Consider the following 16,689-nt stretch of genomic DNA (forward strand, 5'->3'; position numbering starts at 1 on the left):
GACCTCAGATCCGAGCACCTTGGATCCAAATCCCAGGGATTTTCTGGGCTTACTTCAAATGGCAATTTTCTGTTGAGGGCACTATTTGAATTCAACTGGTTAACAGATATTCTAGCCTGAATGTAATCAACCCCCCTGACTCTTAATTCAAACCCTCACTCATTACAGGTGAATGGTACCAACCACAAACAGACTTTATAGAGGCTTGCACAAATGTCTTTGGTGTATGTGTCTATTCATTTTAAGGTACAAAATAATAATAATTATTATAATAATAAAAATAGCTATTTTGTGTGCTGTAGCAGTTCTTGTATAGCTCACAATAAGTGCAGCTCTCAACCCCACCCACACCCAACCACCCTCCCTTGCAAATATTTGTTAAATAAGGATTAGACAGGTCAGACACCATTGTAGTGCAAATAGTAAACGATTAAAAATTTTTTTTTACAAAATATAGAAATGTTTGTCTCCAGTAACTGGACAAACATGTTCCTTTCAAGTATCTCTCACTGATGATTTTTTTTAAAACAAGTTACTTCAATTTTAAAAAAAAGTCTCTCTTTTTTTTTTCTTTCTCTTGCAGGTAAACAGTTTCAAACCATCTAGGTTGCATAGTTCTAACATTGTAAGCACCTTTACAGAATGTAACTTTTAATTTCATTAATTTTTTATTCTGTTTTTTTCTTCATTTTTCTTTTTTCCTTTTTTCTTCTTTTTTTTTTTTTTTTTTGTAAATGTAGTGCAGAAGATGAAGGTGTGTACACACCTGCACACTATTGATCCTTGATCAATGTTAAGTACATGTATTTGTATTGTGTCTGTATATATAAAGACATGTATATAAATACATAGCCATATATATATACAAACACAAACACAACACACCTACTCAGTTGCTCTGTAAATGTGGGGGGAAAGCGCCAGTGACTGTAGTGATCATACACATGGCTTTCATTGACCTATTGGACTTTGTCCAAATTTCTGCGGGTTAGATGAGCTGCTACCATGGCTTGACCTGATGGGTAACTAAGGGAGGGAACAGAACTTCCTTCCCCTAGTAAGTAACTAATGTTTAGTATACTATGTAACAAGATAAGGAGCATACTGAAAGGAAGGGGAAATCCCCAACCCATAACCAACATTCAGACCTATCTTATTCAAGCCCAGCTTCATGACATTTTTTTCCTTTTTATAGCTGAAGCCTTTACTGATCCTCCATAATTTATTTTTATTTCTTTTTCTCTCTCTCCCTTTTCTTGCTCTCTTCTGTTTTTGCTTATATTTCTGATGATTGTTTCACTCAAAAAATATTATACCATGTCTGGTCTTTCCTCTTCTTGGGCTTTTGATACATTTTCTTCTTAAAAAGAAGGGTCTTGTGCACACCAGTGTCTATGAACAGCCACATTCCTCCACAATCATATTCTGTATGTCTTTCTTAATGATGTTCTGGCCATCATCATAGTAGAGCATGGACATAGGCCGGAGCTTGGTGGGGACACAACATGATTTGAGGTTGGCAAAGGGGCTATGGCCCCGCATGCGGTAGTGGTTGATGACAGTGGAATGGAAAGATAATGATGAACCAGATGTGCCTGCTATATGGCTGGGACACTCTCCTTCGCAGTAGTTGGCGTGATAACCTGTAGGAGCAATGATCCAGTCACTCCATCCTATGTCCTTGAAGCTGACAAAGAACTGCTTCTTGCAGCAGATGTTGACTTTGCCATCACACTCCAGGCCTCGTCTCCGTCGCCTGTGCTGGCGATCCTCTGAGTGCCGGGCAAGCATCATCAAGAAGGGCCGATGTGATTGCTCCTTCTCCTCTTCTCCTGTGAATTCTCCAGCTTCCTTTTCTTTCCCTTCCCCATCGTCTTCCTTTTTCTTCTTCTTGCCCATTAGCACCAGGCTGGCTCCAGTCTCTTGACACAGGTCACAGGTAATCCGCACATCCAGAGAGTTCTTGCCTTGGTCCAGGAGTCTCTGGACACTGCTGGAGACAGGGAAGATGTGCCAAGTGCTCTTACGGGTGTCCACTGCCTTTTCTGAAATCAAAGTCTCACTCTTTTCACCTTTCAGCCCCCCATCCTCTGTATCTTCTGCTCCTTCAGAATTGCCTTTTGGCTGCCGCTGCTGTTGAAACAGGCGGATGGTGACTTTTGTCCTGCTCCGGTTGGCCTTGGAGACCTTCAGGAAGAGCCACACTTCAGCATGCTCCACCACCGATAATTCACTGCCTTCCTTGGAAATCTCAAAGTGCAACATTTTCTTGGCTGTGCCTGATTTGGTAAATGGAAATAGACAGGAAGAACTTGTTAGTATGTCTGCTTGCATTTTGTTAAAGAGACTTCTGTTACTATTTCCACAGGCATGAAGTGGCCTAGGTTTTCTATTTGGTTCTTTAAATTTTTATGGATCTTCTGTTCTAACCTTCCTTCACCCCCTCCTCAGTTTGTATTTTGTGAAAATTTTCTTTTTAGAAAACTATATATTTGCCTGTTTTCCAGCATATTTTAACCAGAGCATTTTTCATAGTAACAATATAGTCATCTCTTGGCAAATAAGCATCAGCGGGTGCCAAGGGTTCACTTGCTTAAGCTGTCTTTGTGATCACTGTTAGCTGAAAGGCAAAAATGCTTTGTGATGGCAGTCCGTATGTATCATATGCATAAAAATCTACACCTAATATCTGGTTAGGGAATGAGGTCCAGTGCTGCCAATTGTTAAGCAATACTTTGAAAATGTGGAAAAGAGGTTTACCCTTTCTCCCTCCGTAAAAATACATCCTTCATTTGCATCTTAAAACGAGTTTAAAATATCTATTGTTTCAAAAACAAACACATGGTAACATATGAACCTCAGCTTTAAGAAGTTTGCAGAGTTATATTGTAAAGAATTGAAGAACTGCAGCAGGCAGGCTTTTCATCCTGTTAGATGTTAGCTGTAGATGCTGTTCCTAATTTAACACACTGTACTTGCTGTGATTATAGTAATGGTGAATACAGTGAGAAATGAGCTAAAGAACTGTATAATTATGGGGATGGTTCTCTGGCATAATTGTATCAACTTGCTGAGATGTCATTATGATGATTGTGATGGTGAGGAGGTGTTTCTCGGATACAGAGCTCATATCCCTGGCAGAAGTTGGAATGAATAATGAGGGCTGTTTAATGATTTGATCACTAGAGCATGAAGAAGTTAAGAGAGAATGAATTAGCTGGGGGGTGGTGGTGATATTATTTTTTCAAGAGAGGTACTTTTCTCTTTTCTTGACAAAGAAAAAGGCCCTGATGACATCTTTTGTTCCTTCTCAGCATGGAGGCCAGGGTGGACTGGGGTCACATATTTGCAATGTACAGATATCTGGCCTTAATGAGAAAGAAACAGTACTCATAGTTATCAATTTGTCATTAATCTTATTCTTGAGCTGCCCATAGTTCTTTACCAAATTTTCTGTGCAGCAATCCTTCTTGTCAGTGAACCAGAACTTTGCACCCTAAAAACAGCAAATGATGATCAAAACAGAACTGGTTGGACATATACAGGAAAAAATGTCCTCATTGTAGCAAGGCTCTTTTCCTTGCTTCCCACTGTAACTGAATTCACAAGTACAGGCTCCCTTACCGTTCCCCTGTTCACTCATTCTCAGGTAAGACAGAACTGGAGCAAAATCACAAGAGACATCTACCTTGTGTTCACTTGCAGATTCAAGAGTTACTGATTTCTGAAGTTTGTAGGCAAGCTGTGCTGCCCCTTGAGCTACCTGTTGCTTTTCTTCTCTGTGAAGTACCGGCACTGACAGATTCAGCTGTCCCTCATGGCCTTCCCAGGTCAAAGAGAGAAACATTTCTGAATGACACTGTCCGAAGGGCACAGCGTTTTGTTTTTGTTTTCCCTCTAAGTGAGAGTATGAAATTGTAGACTTTAACTGTCACTGAGATATGGAAACACATGGTTTGTGTTAAATGTGCCTCACAGACTGCTGATGCCAGTCTCCAGAGTGAGTTACATTTATTTCTCAGGGAGCTACATGAACCAGCAGGACTGTGCTTTTGAAAAGGAAGTAGCTTATAAAAAAGACAGAGCAAGCTGACCAGTACTGTGAAGCATGATTAAATTACTCTTTTACTATTATTTTTTAATTTATTTATTCAATAATGACTGAATGGCTAACACAGTTTCTTTTCCATGCTGGTAATCAAACTATGTCAAAGCTGCCAGCTGTTTTGGAACAGAGGTCAGCTGATAGACACCAATCTCAGTCCTGATTCAGTTTCAGAGCACGAGGAGTTGTACAATGACATTCCTCCAGACCAAAAGAAGTCTGGTCCAAAAGGCTGGTTGCCTTGTATGCAGAGATGTTTTAGAGTGTTCTCTATGAGAATGGATACTTCTAAGAACCAGCTGGCCTCTGGCTTTATTCCCCTGACTCTCTCTTCTAAAGCAAGTTTCTAACTTTAGGTTATCCCTTTCCAGTCCTGATAAATCCTTTCTGAGGGGGACCTGGCCTTCAAGGGAACCTGAAGGCAGATGATGTGCCAAGGGTGGATTGCTGCCTACCAAGACTCTCCATCCAACCCATTCTGCTTGCTGCCTCTACCCAAGCAAACCTTGGTGGAAAAAAAAGGCGATTTAGATCAAGCTACAGAAAGTCTTCTGGCACCAGCAGCCTCTTCCCAGCCACTGTCTTTCCTCACAACTCACAAACTTGTGTGTGGAATAAGCATGAATTACTGAGAATTGCCATGCTTATTTTGTATTCTTGAGAAACCAAGCTGGGCATGGACAGCAGTTCTGGCACTAGCAGGGGTCCTGTGCATGAGCAGATCAACTGTGCTGGACATGGACAAAAAGCCTGGTCTGGTCATCTGCTCTGGAGAAAGCAGGTGGGGTGTGCAGACCTGACTCAACAGTGGAAGAAGCTGTATGACCCACCTAATCTGAAAAGACAGGCAGTCCTGCATTACAGAATAACGTAATGCTGTTCAGTGCTAGTGCATGGTATTTCATATTCTGCTATTTCCATGCTAGTGGGAGTTGAAAATAGTTACGAAGTGATGTATCTGCAACAGCAAATATTCATATTACCTTTTGCACTGGCCAGAAGCATAGTGATGCAAGCAATCTTTCTGACAAATATTACATGAAAGAAATAGGACCTTAAAAACCCTCTTAAATAGCTTTTAAAATGCTCCTCTATGTGTGAAAGTAGAATTCTTCCTCATTACTAAAAATATTTAAACAGTATGGTGAAAGTACATAAGTACTTGCTTTTTCTTTACTTAAGGGAAGTGAGATTGAACAAGGTAGCCTAAGACATGTCCTTATACAGGGATAACAGCCTCCTTGTAGGTTGTTAGCTACAATAACAGCCTCTCTGGATGTGGTTAGCTACATTTTCAGAAACAAATGGTGGATTAATATTCTAATGAAAAAAGATGCAGGAAGCTTATCTGAGCCTAATATTTCTGAATGAAACAAAATCCTGAAACCTGCATAACTAATAAAAGGTTTTATAGCAATTAAAAAACACTTTCCCTTTCATAGGTCTTTTTAGAAGGAGACTGGGAATGGTGCAAGGTTGAGGATAAAAAGCAAGCTTTCACATTAGGAAAAAACGAAGCTTTTCTGAATTCTCTCCACATTCACAACTAGTTTGTTACGATCACACAGCACAAATGGTATGAATCCTGCAGTTTTTAGGAGGTCACTGTTCTCAGACAAGCTCATTTTGAAATCAGAGTTTGGCCTGTGCTAAAACCAAATTGAGACCCTAGGATCTGGCTTAATGTGGTTACACATCCATTTTATAACAGGATCTTTGTTTCCAAAAGGTTCAGTGCTACAATAAAATAAATTCTTCAAGTGTTCTGAGATTAAAAAAAAAAAAATAAATCTATATTTAATTTTCTTGAAATATTTTTTAGGGATTTAGCAGTCTTTTCTTTTAGGTTTGAATTAATGGTCAGCATCAAAGCTTCAGAAATATATACTGTTCACCAAACTGAAGGTAAAAGGGAGATTCCTGAAATTTGGGGGTGGCATCACTTCCATAATTACATAATTACATTTTGTTTACCCTTTACATTTGTCACAGCAGATTTTCAAGGGTCTTTTTCCATTTGTAATCATCCTGCTCCTCCTGCCTGACTGCTGAGGAAAGACCCACAGCCCAACAGTGATAATGCCTTCATCACTTCCATGCTCATATAAACAGCAGTGTCAACAGCCTGGATTGTTATCATAGCAGAAGGCAGCCATGATATGAAAAAGGAGACAAGGGATTGCTTTGGGCTCCTTTTGATTGCTTTTCCGCACTTCCCTTTCCCAAAACTTTGGAGAGGCCACCTCTAGGCTTTACTGCTGAGCAAAGTCCCTTCCAGAAGGAGGGCTGTGATGCCAAAGGAGCAGTCTTGCAGGGCAAGCAACACCAGCAAATGATGTGAGAAGTGGTTAAAAATACAAGCTCTAAGAAGCAGTGCATATATGGTAAAAGGTTTAATGGAAGGAGTTACTGAATGGAAAGAGAGTGTAGCAGTATATATAGCATGGGAGTTTTCTCATATCTGTTTTTCTCTTCACTAGTGCTCATGCACCTTTTTAGGAGAGAAACCTGAACATGCAAGCAAAGGGGAGCCTGCACAGGTACCCTCCTCTCCACCTCTGGAGCAGCTGGCCAGGGCTCACACGCAGCACTCTGTGGTCAGCACCCGCTCCCAGGCAGCACTTGGGTGATGCACAGGAGCCCGTGGAGAGATTGGCAGAACCCTTGAGGGCCCAGGCACGGGGGGTCTGGAGGGGAAGCCCTGCATGAGGTAGCTCCTGCTGTGCTCTGGCAGGAATCTGCAGGGCCAGTGTGCTCTTCCTCTGAGGCTAAGGATCCTTCCTTCAGTACGGACGGCTTTAACTATGCAGCTGAAGTTCTGTTATTTGCAATTTGCAGCGGGATTCAAGATCAAGCCCTGTTAGCTCAAGCTACATACATATACTAGGTGGGGTTGAACCTATACAGTTAAGAGTATCTTCTTTAGAGTAGGATAAGATAATGAATTTTTTTTTAACTATATGCTGTTAAATTATTAAGGCTTTTTCTTTAATAATGAAAGTGATTATCCTTTATTATGTGCGTAATATAATGAACATTATAATGTGGCTTATTCTTAATTTCTCTTAATACACAGGATTTATTTTCCTTTGAAAAATGCTCAGTGTGTAAGAAGGTGCTATTGCTTTAAATTTCTATGCTTCAATGGTGCTTAATTTTGAAACGTTTTTACATTATACTGTAAGTGAACTGTTTTTCCATACAAAGCAAGCTTTTTTTTCCTTTTTTAGTTGCTAACTTTACTACTGCCTATGTTTAGATTTGGGGGAATTTGTACTGCGTGCCAATCTGTAATTACATTCAAAAGCATCCTTCCCTTCACTTCTCATTTCCGTTCCCCAGGAGACAGAAAAAAAATAGGTTACTAGAAAGGTTCCTCTAAAGAGAGTGAAGAGAAGAGCATGGTTATTGAGAGATAATTGCTCAAAATGTTTACTAATGAGTGACCACTGGAGTTAGATGAATTCTTTGCAGCTTAGAATTTATTCAGAGAATTTAGTGTTATCGTCTGGTAATTATCCCCTAGGCAGACTGATGATTACAAATGTCCTATTGCCACAGTTAGACAGTGGCCATTTCTGTGAATGCATTTCAGCCTATGGATCACTGGCAAACAATTTATTCTGATTATTCATTATCCGACCGGTCATCCAGGTTGCATACTTTCATTCCTGCTCTCTTTCTGTTGCCTCTTACAGTGGGAGGAGAAATAACGGCACAATTAATACCTTATCTTTATGCTCACCTACCATTAGCTGCCAGAAAAGGGAGATTTTGTTGCAAGAGAAAAATAAACTGAAAAAGAAAATCAGGCAAAAGGACTATTCCCAGAGCGTTTGGGGAGGGGGGGGGGGGTGGGGTGGGTTGTGTTGTTGAAGCAGCAGCTACTTTCTTTAAATACCTTTTCTTGAAAAGTTAACCCAAAGAGGCATTGACAAGGTCATTCAGAATGTGAAATAATTCAGTTCTGGTGAACCTTGACTCTCCTCTGCTATTTTGTTAGGAGGGAAGCACTTTACATCCACAGCTTTGAGTTCTTTCCAAATTGAAAGCCCTTCCCCCACATGGCTTTAAATATTTAGAAACAAAAAAGGTGTTTGTTTGGTTGAAGCTGTTTTTTTTTTATTTGATTTCTTCATTTAGGTCTAAAATAGCTCAAGCAAAGTTTAGTATCATTTACACCAGTAAAATATTCCAAGGTAAAAACAATCCCAAGTCTTTTTTTTGTGCATACTTGTAATAATTTTCTGTAAATTCTAAAATTAAGTGGATCAGAGGCTGACAGTCTGTTTTCATTAAAATATTTAATTTCTATGCAATAAGGCCCAAATCCCAAGCCCACTGAAATGAATTACAGAACTTCCAGTTGCTTCCAGTAAACTAAGATTCAATCCTAAATCAACGTTGCAAAGCTCTGTTGCATTAAATGAGATTGCCTTCTCATAGGCATATCTCTAGATATAAATATAGATAGAAGAACTCCTCACCATGAATCACTTATGTGTATGCAAGGTGGATATATCCTGCACAGAGGAAAACACACAAATGCCCATTCTTGTCTGCAGGAATGGTATGGACACAGGTACAGGTATATGAGCATGTCTGCCCTGGCACACCTGTATGTAAGGACATACATGTTCTTATACACACATACAGGCAAATACATATTCAGATATTCCCTACTAGTACACAAAACTGTGGGCCTGGCTACAGAGAGATGGACACATTCAGTACTTTTTGTCTGTCAGAATGTTTGTTATAACATACCTCAGAAGGTATGTTTTTTTAAACTGGTTCCCATCTTCCTAGATTCATCTGTGCTTTCTCAGGTTGTTCTTTAATCCATACAAGCCCCCTGAATTCTCACATTTTGATACAATTAAACAAATCAGCACAGAATGGCTTTCCTCTTCTGGTAGGACTTCTTCTGATTTGGTAGGCCAAGGGGGAAAAGAAAAGAAAAAAAAATACAAGGGAAAATGGGCTTGTTTTCTAAAAGTGAGGAGATTGCAATAAAAAAAAAAAAAATATGAGCAAATCATCTCAGATGATGATTCATTGTCACATTTCTCAGTATCTTGTAAAAAAAAATGTTTATAATTTCTGATCTCTAGATTTCCAGCACTTCTATCATCCATCGGTTTATCTTTTACCTTTCTACCTATTTCCTTCCTGCATTATTTTCCTTGAAGCTTTTAACTCCAGTAAATCCCTGCCTTTTAAACTATAAGAGAGAAACGAGCCCCACTCAGAGCAGCTACAGATAAGCATAAAGGTCTCTGGAATTCAGAATCCAATTAGGTAAAATAAGCGTTTGCAGGAAGGTTGCCTCGTGTGGAGCAAAAAGCCTTAGGAGTATGCCCTCTCGTGGCCGTTCTTTATTCAGCAGGAATACTTGTACCCTCAAATATAATAATTTTCAAAAGAAAATTGTTTAAATTATCCAAAATACATAAGCAACATATCCTTTGGGTTTTTTTCCTCCTGAACTTCAGCTTGGTTGCATAGGGTAGGTATCTTCTGAGAAAATGCATGAATATGTACATACATGTATCCCTCTGCACATCAAAGTTGGCATCACATGATCAAGTCAGTTCACCTTGAATTCTGTATGAAGTAGTACAAAACAGCAGAAGTGGTCTAAATAGCTGGCAGATTTCTCTCTCTTTTTTTTTTTTTTTTTTCTCCCCCTGGAATTTGTCCTGATGATAAACCTTTAGATTTCAGTATTTCCATCCAATAATTCTTATCACCTTCTCAGGGGCTGATGTTAGCAACCCATTTCATTGGTAGTTTAGTTGCCAGGATCAAATTCAGTTGGCAAAATCCCAGACCTGCCTAATAAGCTGTCTACTTAAAATAATAAACGAGTTAGTAGAGTAGTAAATAATAAAAGTATTGAATATCTCTGTTATCAAACCTGTTGGATTTGCTTGTCACAAAATTATATGACCTCTCTCCTCAAAAAACTGTTTTTAAGACTTTGAAGTAACACACAGAACTCTGGCACAGCTACCTTTACAGCAGAACTAATCAAGGTTAGTAATCTTAGTTTGATATGCAAGTAGAAAGTAATTTTCATGTTTTACTTGTAGGAGTGCCAAAGGACAGTAGGGTGCATTTGTAACTTTTGCCCAGTACTCACAGTCATTAGTATTGCAGAGATCTGTCTGGATTTGTTAGCTGTGAAAACTACCTGCCAACTATTTTGCCGATTTCCTGGACATAACTACACCTGTGTTTCAGACAAGTTGCATTTATTTCCCCTCTAATATTCTGAAATCTGTGCTTGTTTGAATTTTGGTCTATTTTAGAAAATAGTCTCAAGCCAGAGCTGCATGCACAGGGTGCTGTTTGTTCATTCACTCAATTTCTTTGTATGTTTGAGAATATGGCTGATGAAAGATGGAAATACTACTTTTTTATAAAGGGAAGTAGTAAATGTGGCATCTGAAAGGCATGGGGTAAGGCTGGTTTATGTCAAGCCATATGAAAAGATACAAGAAGCCTAAAGTCCTATTTTTCTTTTTATACACATTTATTTGAAACAATATGTTTTCTCTCATTTTCATTGATTTCTTATTGCCCTCTATCGAGGCAGAGTGAGTTTGACATTAAAAGCAGGAAACACATTAACCTGGCTGTGAGCAGAACATGTTTATTCTCCTGCTTGGTGTTTAAACTTCTTCATGCTACTCCCAGTTCCCACAGAATGAAAAGTGGAGACTGTCCCTGTGGCTATATTCTATTCCTGTCTCTGTAACTCATACTTCCTATATGACATGTCATTTGCCCTTGTTTTTTGCCTCACTTTCCTTTACAGGAAAAAAATACTGATGAAATATTTGACAGTCAAAACTCCCAGTGTACAAGAGGACAGGATCTCAAGTAGAGCTTAAGTTGTTGCAGCACTGGCACCTGTAAAATGTGGTAGATCCTCTGATGTTAGCAAGTCACCAGATATGAATGGCTGTAGGTAAAGAATATGCTTCACTAATCTGAAGTTACTCCACAGAGCGAATTTATCATTTCCATTATAAGCCCAAACCAGAGCTCGTTTTTTAGGTTGCTAATTATGTCTCCCTTGTCCCAAATCAAAGAGGTATGGAAAGGTAGCAGGTATGGAAAAAACGGACAGAGCAGCCCTCCTGCCTGGGCATCCAGGACTGCCTTAGTATGAAGGAAGAGAACAGTGGCAGGGAGGAGAAAGCATGAGAACACAGTGGATGCCCCTGTTCTGCAGCTCCATAACATAAGTCCTCTTCAAGAAATTTGTCTAGCAGCAGTAGGAGAAGGCTGTGTGAATCCAGCTGAGCGACGTGTCAGTGTTGGTGGCTGGTGGCGGGGGATCGGTGGCGGGATGATTGGCCAGTGTGTGGGCAATGGCTTGGGGTTTGCTGCTCACGTGACCCCAAGAGCCAATGGCTTCGGGAGCCGCCGTTGGAGGGTATTGTACAGAGTAGGCATATATCAAATTCCAAATTCCTTTGTGTCAGAGCTCAGGAGAGACAATAATGTGTTTACAAATGATTGCGACTCGCACAGTGAAGAGAAACCACTGTTCATGCCATATGTGTTCCACTGTGCTCAGAGCGAGCTTCAGAAAACCAGGTGGGGAATCCGACTCATAGATAGCTTAGAGGTTTCCTTGCTTTTATAAATTAATTTCTAAACTAATGTTGAGCTATCCCTGCTTCTAATGACCTCTGGCATTGACAACTTCTTCCTGCTTTCTGAAGTGGAGAGGATGGAAAAACTGAAAAGCCTGAACTCTCATGCTGAAAGAACTGATAATGTGTATATTGACAAGGGCTCCAAAGGCAAGGGCTCCTTGTACAGTTGGAAATCAGACAGCCAGCAGGAATGTCTGCACTTAAAAGCATGCACACTTCTTGTGCATGGCTTCCCTGCAATCAGAACATCTGAGTCAACAGGTTTTCAGGACTGGAAACTCTGAGTGTTGTCTTAATTGTTTATACTGCTGCAGCAAACTTTTAAACAAAAATGCTTGGAGTTCCTTTGCATACTTTGCCTACCATATGCTGTACCAAACAAAACAATGACATTCTTTTAAAACCGTCTTGGCAACAGGAAAAATGCTTTGGCTAGACAGCATCATAAAAAGTTGCTGTTAGTTAGATGATAGACTTATTGCAAGTAACTGCTATTGATGCATGCATTAGCATACTCACATACACTAACAGATATATGTGCAGATGCATACATGTTGAATTAAAATGGGTTCTGGTCCTATTAATGTAGGAACAAGACAGCAAAGTACAACTTTAGAGCTGTTTCCTATGGGCAGTTTATGTGAGCCTTAAGACTTTACTTATTAAATATGTATGTTCTGAGCTCTTACTGCATAAGAGTTAGGGGGAAAAGAACTGTGAAATAGTTCAAAATACACCCTACCAAGGTTTCATTTTTTGGCAGGAGTGTTTTAGGAGTAGAATCTTTTTTCCAGTATGCAGAAGTCTGCATTACAAATTGGATCAGCTACAGCAACTTGTCCCGTTCTATTGAAGTCATCTGACAGTCCCTGCCACTCTTTATTGTCGAAGATGCTGTGTTAAATTAAAAAAAAAAAAAAAAAAAAAAAAGGAAAAACCCACAAAAAAGCCCTTTCACTTCTAAAATCTAAAGCTGCTTCATCTGATTTTCTAACTTCCACTATAATTTTTACATGAAAGGGTTGTTTCTGAAGTAGTTTGCAGTTTACTTTCTGTCTTGATAAACTCCCCAAAAGGCTACAGCCTTTTTTCTTTCACCATGAACTCTGCAATCCAGCCCTTTACTGCAAGTACTCTGGATTTACAGGCAGAGTTTGGAGGACCCTGCTGCAGCCTGACTTTATGTTCAAGACTGGTTAGAGAGCTTCCTCCCTGTGTGACTGACTGTGCTTAGCAAGTGTAATCTGTAGCCAAGACTAAGCCAGAAAAATCAAATTCCTTCAGAGTCCTACCCCCCCATCCCATTCCTCCCTCTCCCTTCCCCCAAGTCTCATCCTACAATCCTGCAGAAAACATTATTGCTGAGGAGAAGAAAATAAGTTAATTGCACTTTTGGCACAAAGGGTATTTTTCAGTATGGGCACAAAGGATATTTTACAGTTTTGTTTTTCAAGCACTCACCTGATTCTGCGAAAGTGATGATTTCTGAGGTTTGCTCCACAACTTCATTCATTTCGGCTCTTCTTCCAACATCATCCTCTATTTCCACATAGCCATCCTCTCCCACCTTTCCCACGTGGAGTTTTTTGATGGCATTTAAAAGTGCTGCCTTGGGCACTGGCTGGGTGATATTAGGTCTGTCCCTCAAGTGCAACATGTTCAGTATGTGCTTCTTTACTGCTTCCACCATCTCAGGCTGTGAGCTGGGCACATCCTTTGAGAGCGTGGCGAGGGCACATGATGGACAGTCAGTGACTGAACTGTGCCCCTCGGATCCTGGGGTTGGGGAACTCCTCACTATAATCCAGCAAAGCACCAACAGTAATCCTCTCTTCCAAAGCAAAGGCATCCTGGCAGCAAAAGTTGTTGTGATTCCCTTTTTAAAAGGCCCTGCTTTTCCTCCCCCTTCACGAACAGTTTTTTTGGGGGCTGGTTTAGTTTGTTTGTTTGTTTGTTTGTTTTTCCTTCTCTTCAGCAAATTCTCTGGAACAAGAACCAAAAGTTTTCTGTGAAGTTTTGTTTGCAGGTTCCCTCTCTGAATGCAATAAGTGCTGTAGATGTTTGTGGCTGTCAGGGAGAAGAGTTCTGACTCTGTCTCAGAGTAGGAGAGAGACACAGAGAGAGGGAGAGAGAGAGAGAGGACGGATTGGCCTAAAGTGAGTGAGTGAATGAGAGAGGGAGGGAGTTTTGTCTGTGAGTAAAGGCTATGATTAGGAAGGGGGAGGAACAGGCAGGCTGGCTTCCTTATGCTCATTGCTCCCCTAACACACACCTCTCTTCAAATATCACTACTCGTGGTTCCTTCCCTCCCCCCCTTTCTAAAATATCTTCTCATTCCTGTAAATTTACTCTTTTTTTTACCTTTTTTTTTTCCTGTGTTTGACCCTCCCCCCCCCCCCCAGCTGTCATTCCCCCCCTTTTTTCTCGCTTTCTTTTTGTTTTGTTTTGTTTGTTTTATTCCTTCAACAGTATCACTGGCTTAACTAAACAGAGGAAACATGAATGAATGAAAAGAGTGAAATCTTTAACGAGCACCTTGCTCTTGGTCCTGCCTGGTATTGTTGGGGATAGCAGGAGATGTTAAATAGCTTGTGAATGAGATGGGAATGAGGGAAGGGGCTCTGAATATTTTGAACAGAACATTATTCTGCCTGGAGTAGAAGAAGAAAATCTTTTCTGCTCACTTCTAAGTGCTGGGGGTTATCAACACTGCCAAGAGGTCTGACAGGCACAAAATAGCACTGTTGTTTGGAGGGCTCTATAATACATGATACACTCCCCAGCTGCAATATGCAGGCACTGAAAGCCTAAGCAGGAGTTGGTACATATATGTGAGATGCCATGGTAATGCCATGTAATATCCCTGCTTCTATGCTATACTTCTGTGCCTGGAAGTTCTTGGGTAGATATATTTAGGTTTGGGGTTAATCAAGCAATGCCTGAAAAGTGCTTTGAATGTGAAAAGTCTTACATGTCATCTGGCCAAATCATACTTGCTTCTGACTCAGGCAAATCCCTCATCGATGCCAATAATAATTCTGTCTGAGTGAAGGCTGAGTAAGATCTACATTTGGCCCATTGTTATTAGAAGGCACTTATTACTTCATTCATTTAAATCACGGAGAGCAATCATAATATTAGAATAAGACATTGGAAATTAAAAGAAATCTAAAGCACTACAAGAAGCAGGAGTTTCAACTAGTGTTAGTAGCCCCTTGTCAGTTTATGCCCCGGAGGGCTTTGCCCTGTAGTGAAAAGGCATTCCCTGTGCCACTGCTATGGCTTCAGGTTGCCTTTACATTCTGTATCCTCTTCGTTCTGTTCCTTACACAGCAAAGTTGAAGTTTGCAAACTCACTTACATTTGAATTTGGTAATGGAAAAATATAGCTCTAACTATAACTTTTGAGCTTCTTCCCTTTCAGGCATTATCTTGCACAGATTTTCTTAGAGCAGCTCCTTCTTTTTTTAGTGTTTACCCTCTTTCTTTTCATTCCTTTCATTCTCTCTCTCGCACACCTCTGTCTTCTCAGATAGGCTTACCTCCTACCCAGCAAATATTCAACTCTCAGTATATTATTGTCAACCGTTGTATTTCACAGTGGAAAGGAGTAATTTATAAATATAAGCATTGAAAGGTCTCTAATTTCCATGAGATGACTACAGGCACATGGGCTAAGAGACAGGCAAGGAATTATAGGTAGAGTAAATGAAACATACAGAAGTAATTGAACAATCAACCAAAGTCTTACAAATGTTATATATTGCTAGTCCTTTTCAATTAAGATCTTTTATAAGTCTTTTACTGTTATAAGGCATCCACAGTACCCCCTCATCTGTGTTTTACTGACCTCAGTTGCTATACTGTTATATACTGTTACACTTACAGGTCTTTCAGCATTATAAACCCTGCAGCCATTCTTATAAACACATCCTTGTAACACAAACCTCTCTATAATACATCGAATTTTCTTGGATCTTGCGAACAGCCCAAAGTCTGTTGTAATTATACGAAGTCTGAAAGTCAGCTTGAAATAGAACTAAAAGTTTAATTGGATGAAAAAATAATTTCAGATGAAAATATGCATTCATGATTAGATGTACTAACAGATGACATAATTAAAGGAGTTATATATAGTTCTAATATAGCACCTATCCTAACAGTGTCTGATGAAAAGTAAGGGAGAGGCATAAATCAAAATAAAATACAGACAAGTATGTCTGGGTTCTTGCTGTGGGGTATAGGTTGCTTGCCATATACTACAGGTACAGTTATCGCATACAATCTCTGTTACATAGAGGTATAGCATATTTTGCTTGCATGCCATGATGATGACAGATTTAATGTAAAGCATAACTTTCTAAAAACCACTGTTTTATAAAAGCGAGTCTTCCAATACCGCTGATACATGGTTTATTTGTACTTACATGTATATGCATATATGTACAAAAACACATACAGAAATGTGTTTGAATACATACAGAAATGGTGGTTCAGACTCTTTCTACAAATTACCTGAACTGCAAAGTTCTGTATATGCATTCATTCAATATAACCCTAACAGTATGCAACAGCATGCACAGGAATTTAAAGTTTCAGTTTTAAAGGAAAAAAAGCTGATTGAAAGTTTTACCTCTCTAGTCCTGACTCTCAGAAGGAGACTGCTGTATTGTGCTTTAAGAACTGCTGAAGTTCCTCTTTGTGGTACTTAAAATGCGAAGCTTTATACTGTACTTCTCATGTGTACACTCACATATAACGTCTGTCAAAAGTGGGCCGGATCACTGTGCTGGATTGGTTAATCCTGTTACATCAGCAATTGACTGTTTTTCCTGTATGAGACACACTTCTGGTAATTATCTAATGGAAACTCCTAATTCTCTAGCATGACAAAATATCGTGGATCAACTT

At 39.7% G+C, this 16,689-nt stretch overlaps 1 protein-coding gene across 2 annotated transcripts; it reads right to left on the reverse strand.

Annotated features, from left to right (window-relative positions):
- Positions 1-778: 778 nt before the first annotated feature.
- INHBA (inhibin subunit beta A) lies at positions 779-16,455 on the reverse strand. Of its 2 annotated transcripts, XM_088057904.1 has the most exons (3): positions 16,412-16,455; positions 13,240-13,761; positions 779-2,279 (listed from the first exon to the last, which is right to left on the reverse strand). In XM_088057904.1, the coding sequence occupies exons 2-3, from the start codon at positions 13,625-13,627 to the stop codon at positions 1,393-1,395; spliced, it is 1,275 nt and encodes a 424-aa protein (XP_087914030.1). In that variant the 5' UTR covers positions 13,628-13,761; positions 16,412-16,455; the 3' UTR covers positions 779-1,392. The 2 variants fall into 2 exon arrangements, with proteins under 2 accessions (XP_087914030.1, XP_014114160.2); XM_014258685.2 differs by lacking the exon at positions 16,412-16,455 and having other exon boundaries at positions 13,240-14,032.
- Between the last annotated feature and the right edge of the window lie 234 nt (positions 16,456-16,689).

The sequence above is a fragment of the Pseudopodoces humilis genome, chromosome 1 (genome assembly GCF_049639895.1).
Source record: "Pseudopodoces humilis isolate 2021_Gansu_Grassland_sample_001 chromosome 1, ASM4963989v1, whole genome shotgun sequence".
NCBI classification, from domain to species: domain Eukaryota; kingdom Metazoa; phylum Chordata; class Aves; order Passeriformes; family Paridae; genus Pseudopodoces; species Pseudopodoces humilis.

Excerpts from the sequence above, each read along its gene's own strand:
- INHBA (XM_014258685.2), bottom strand. The coding sequence starts at position 14,032 with ATGAGCATAAGGAAGCCAGCCTGCCTGTTCCTCCCCCTTCCTAATCAT. Across the intron at positions 2,280-13,239 it reads CATCACTTTCGCAGAATCAG|GCACAGCCAAGAAAATGTTG; the intron begins GTGAGTGCTTGA and ends TTACCAAATCAG.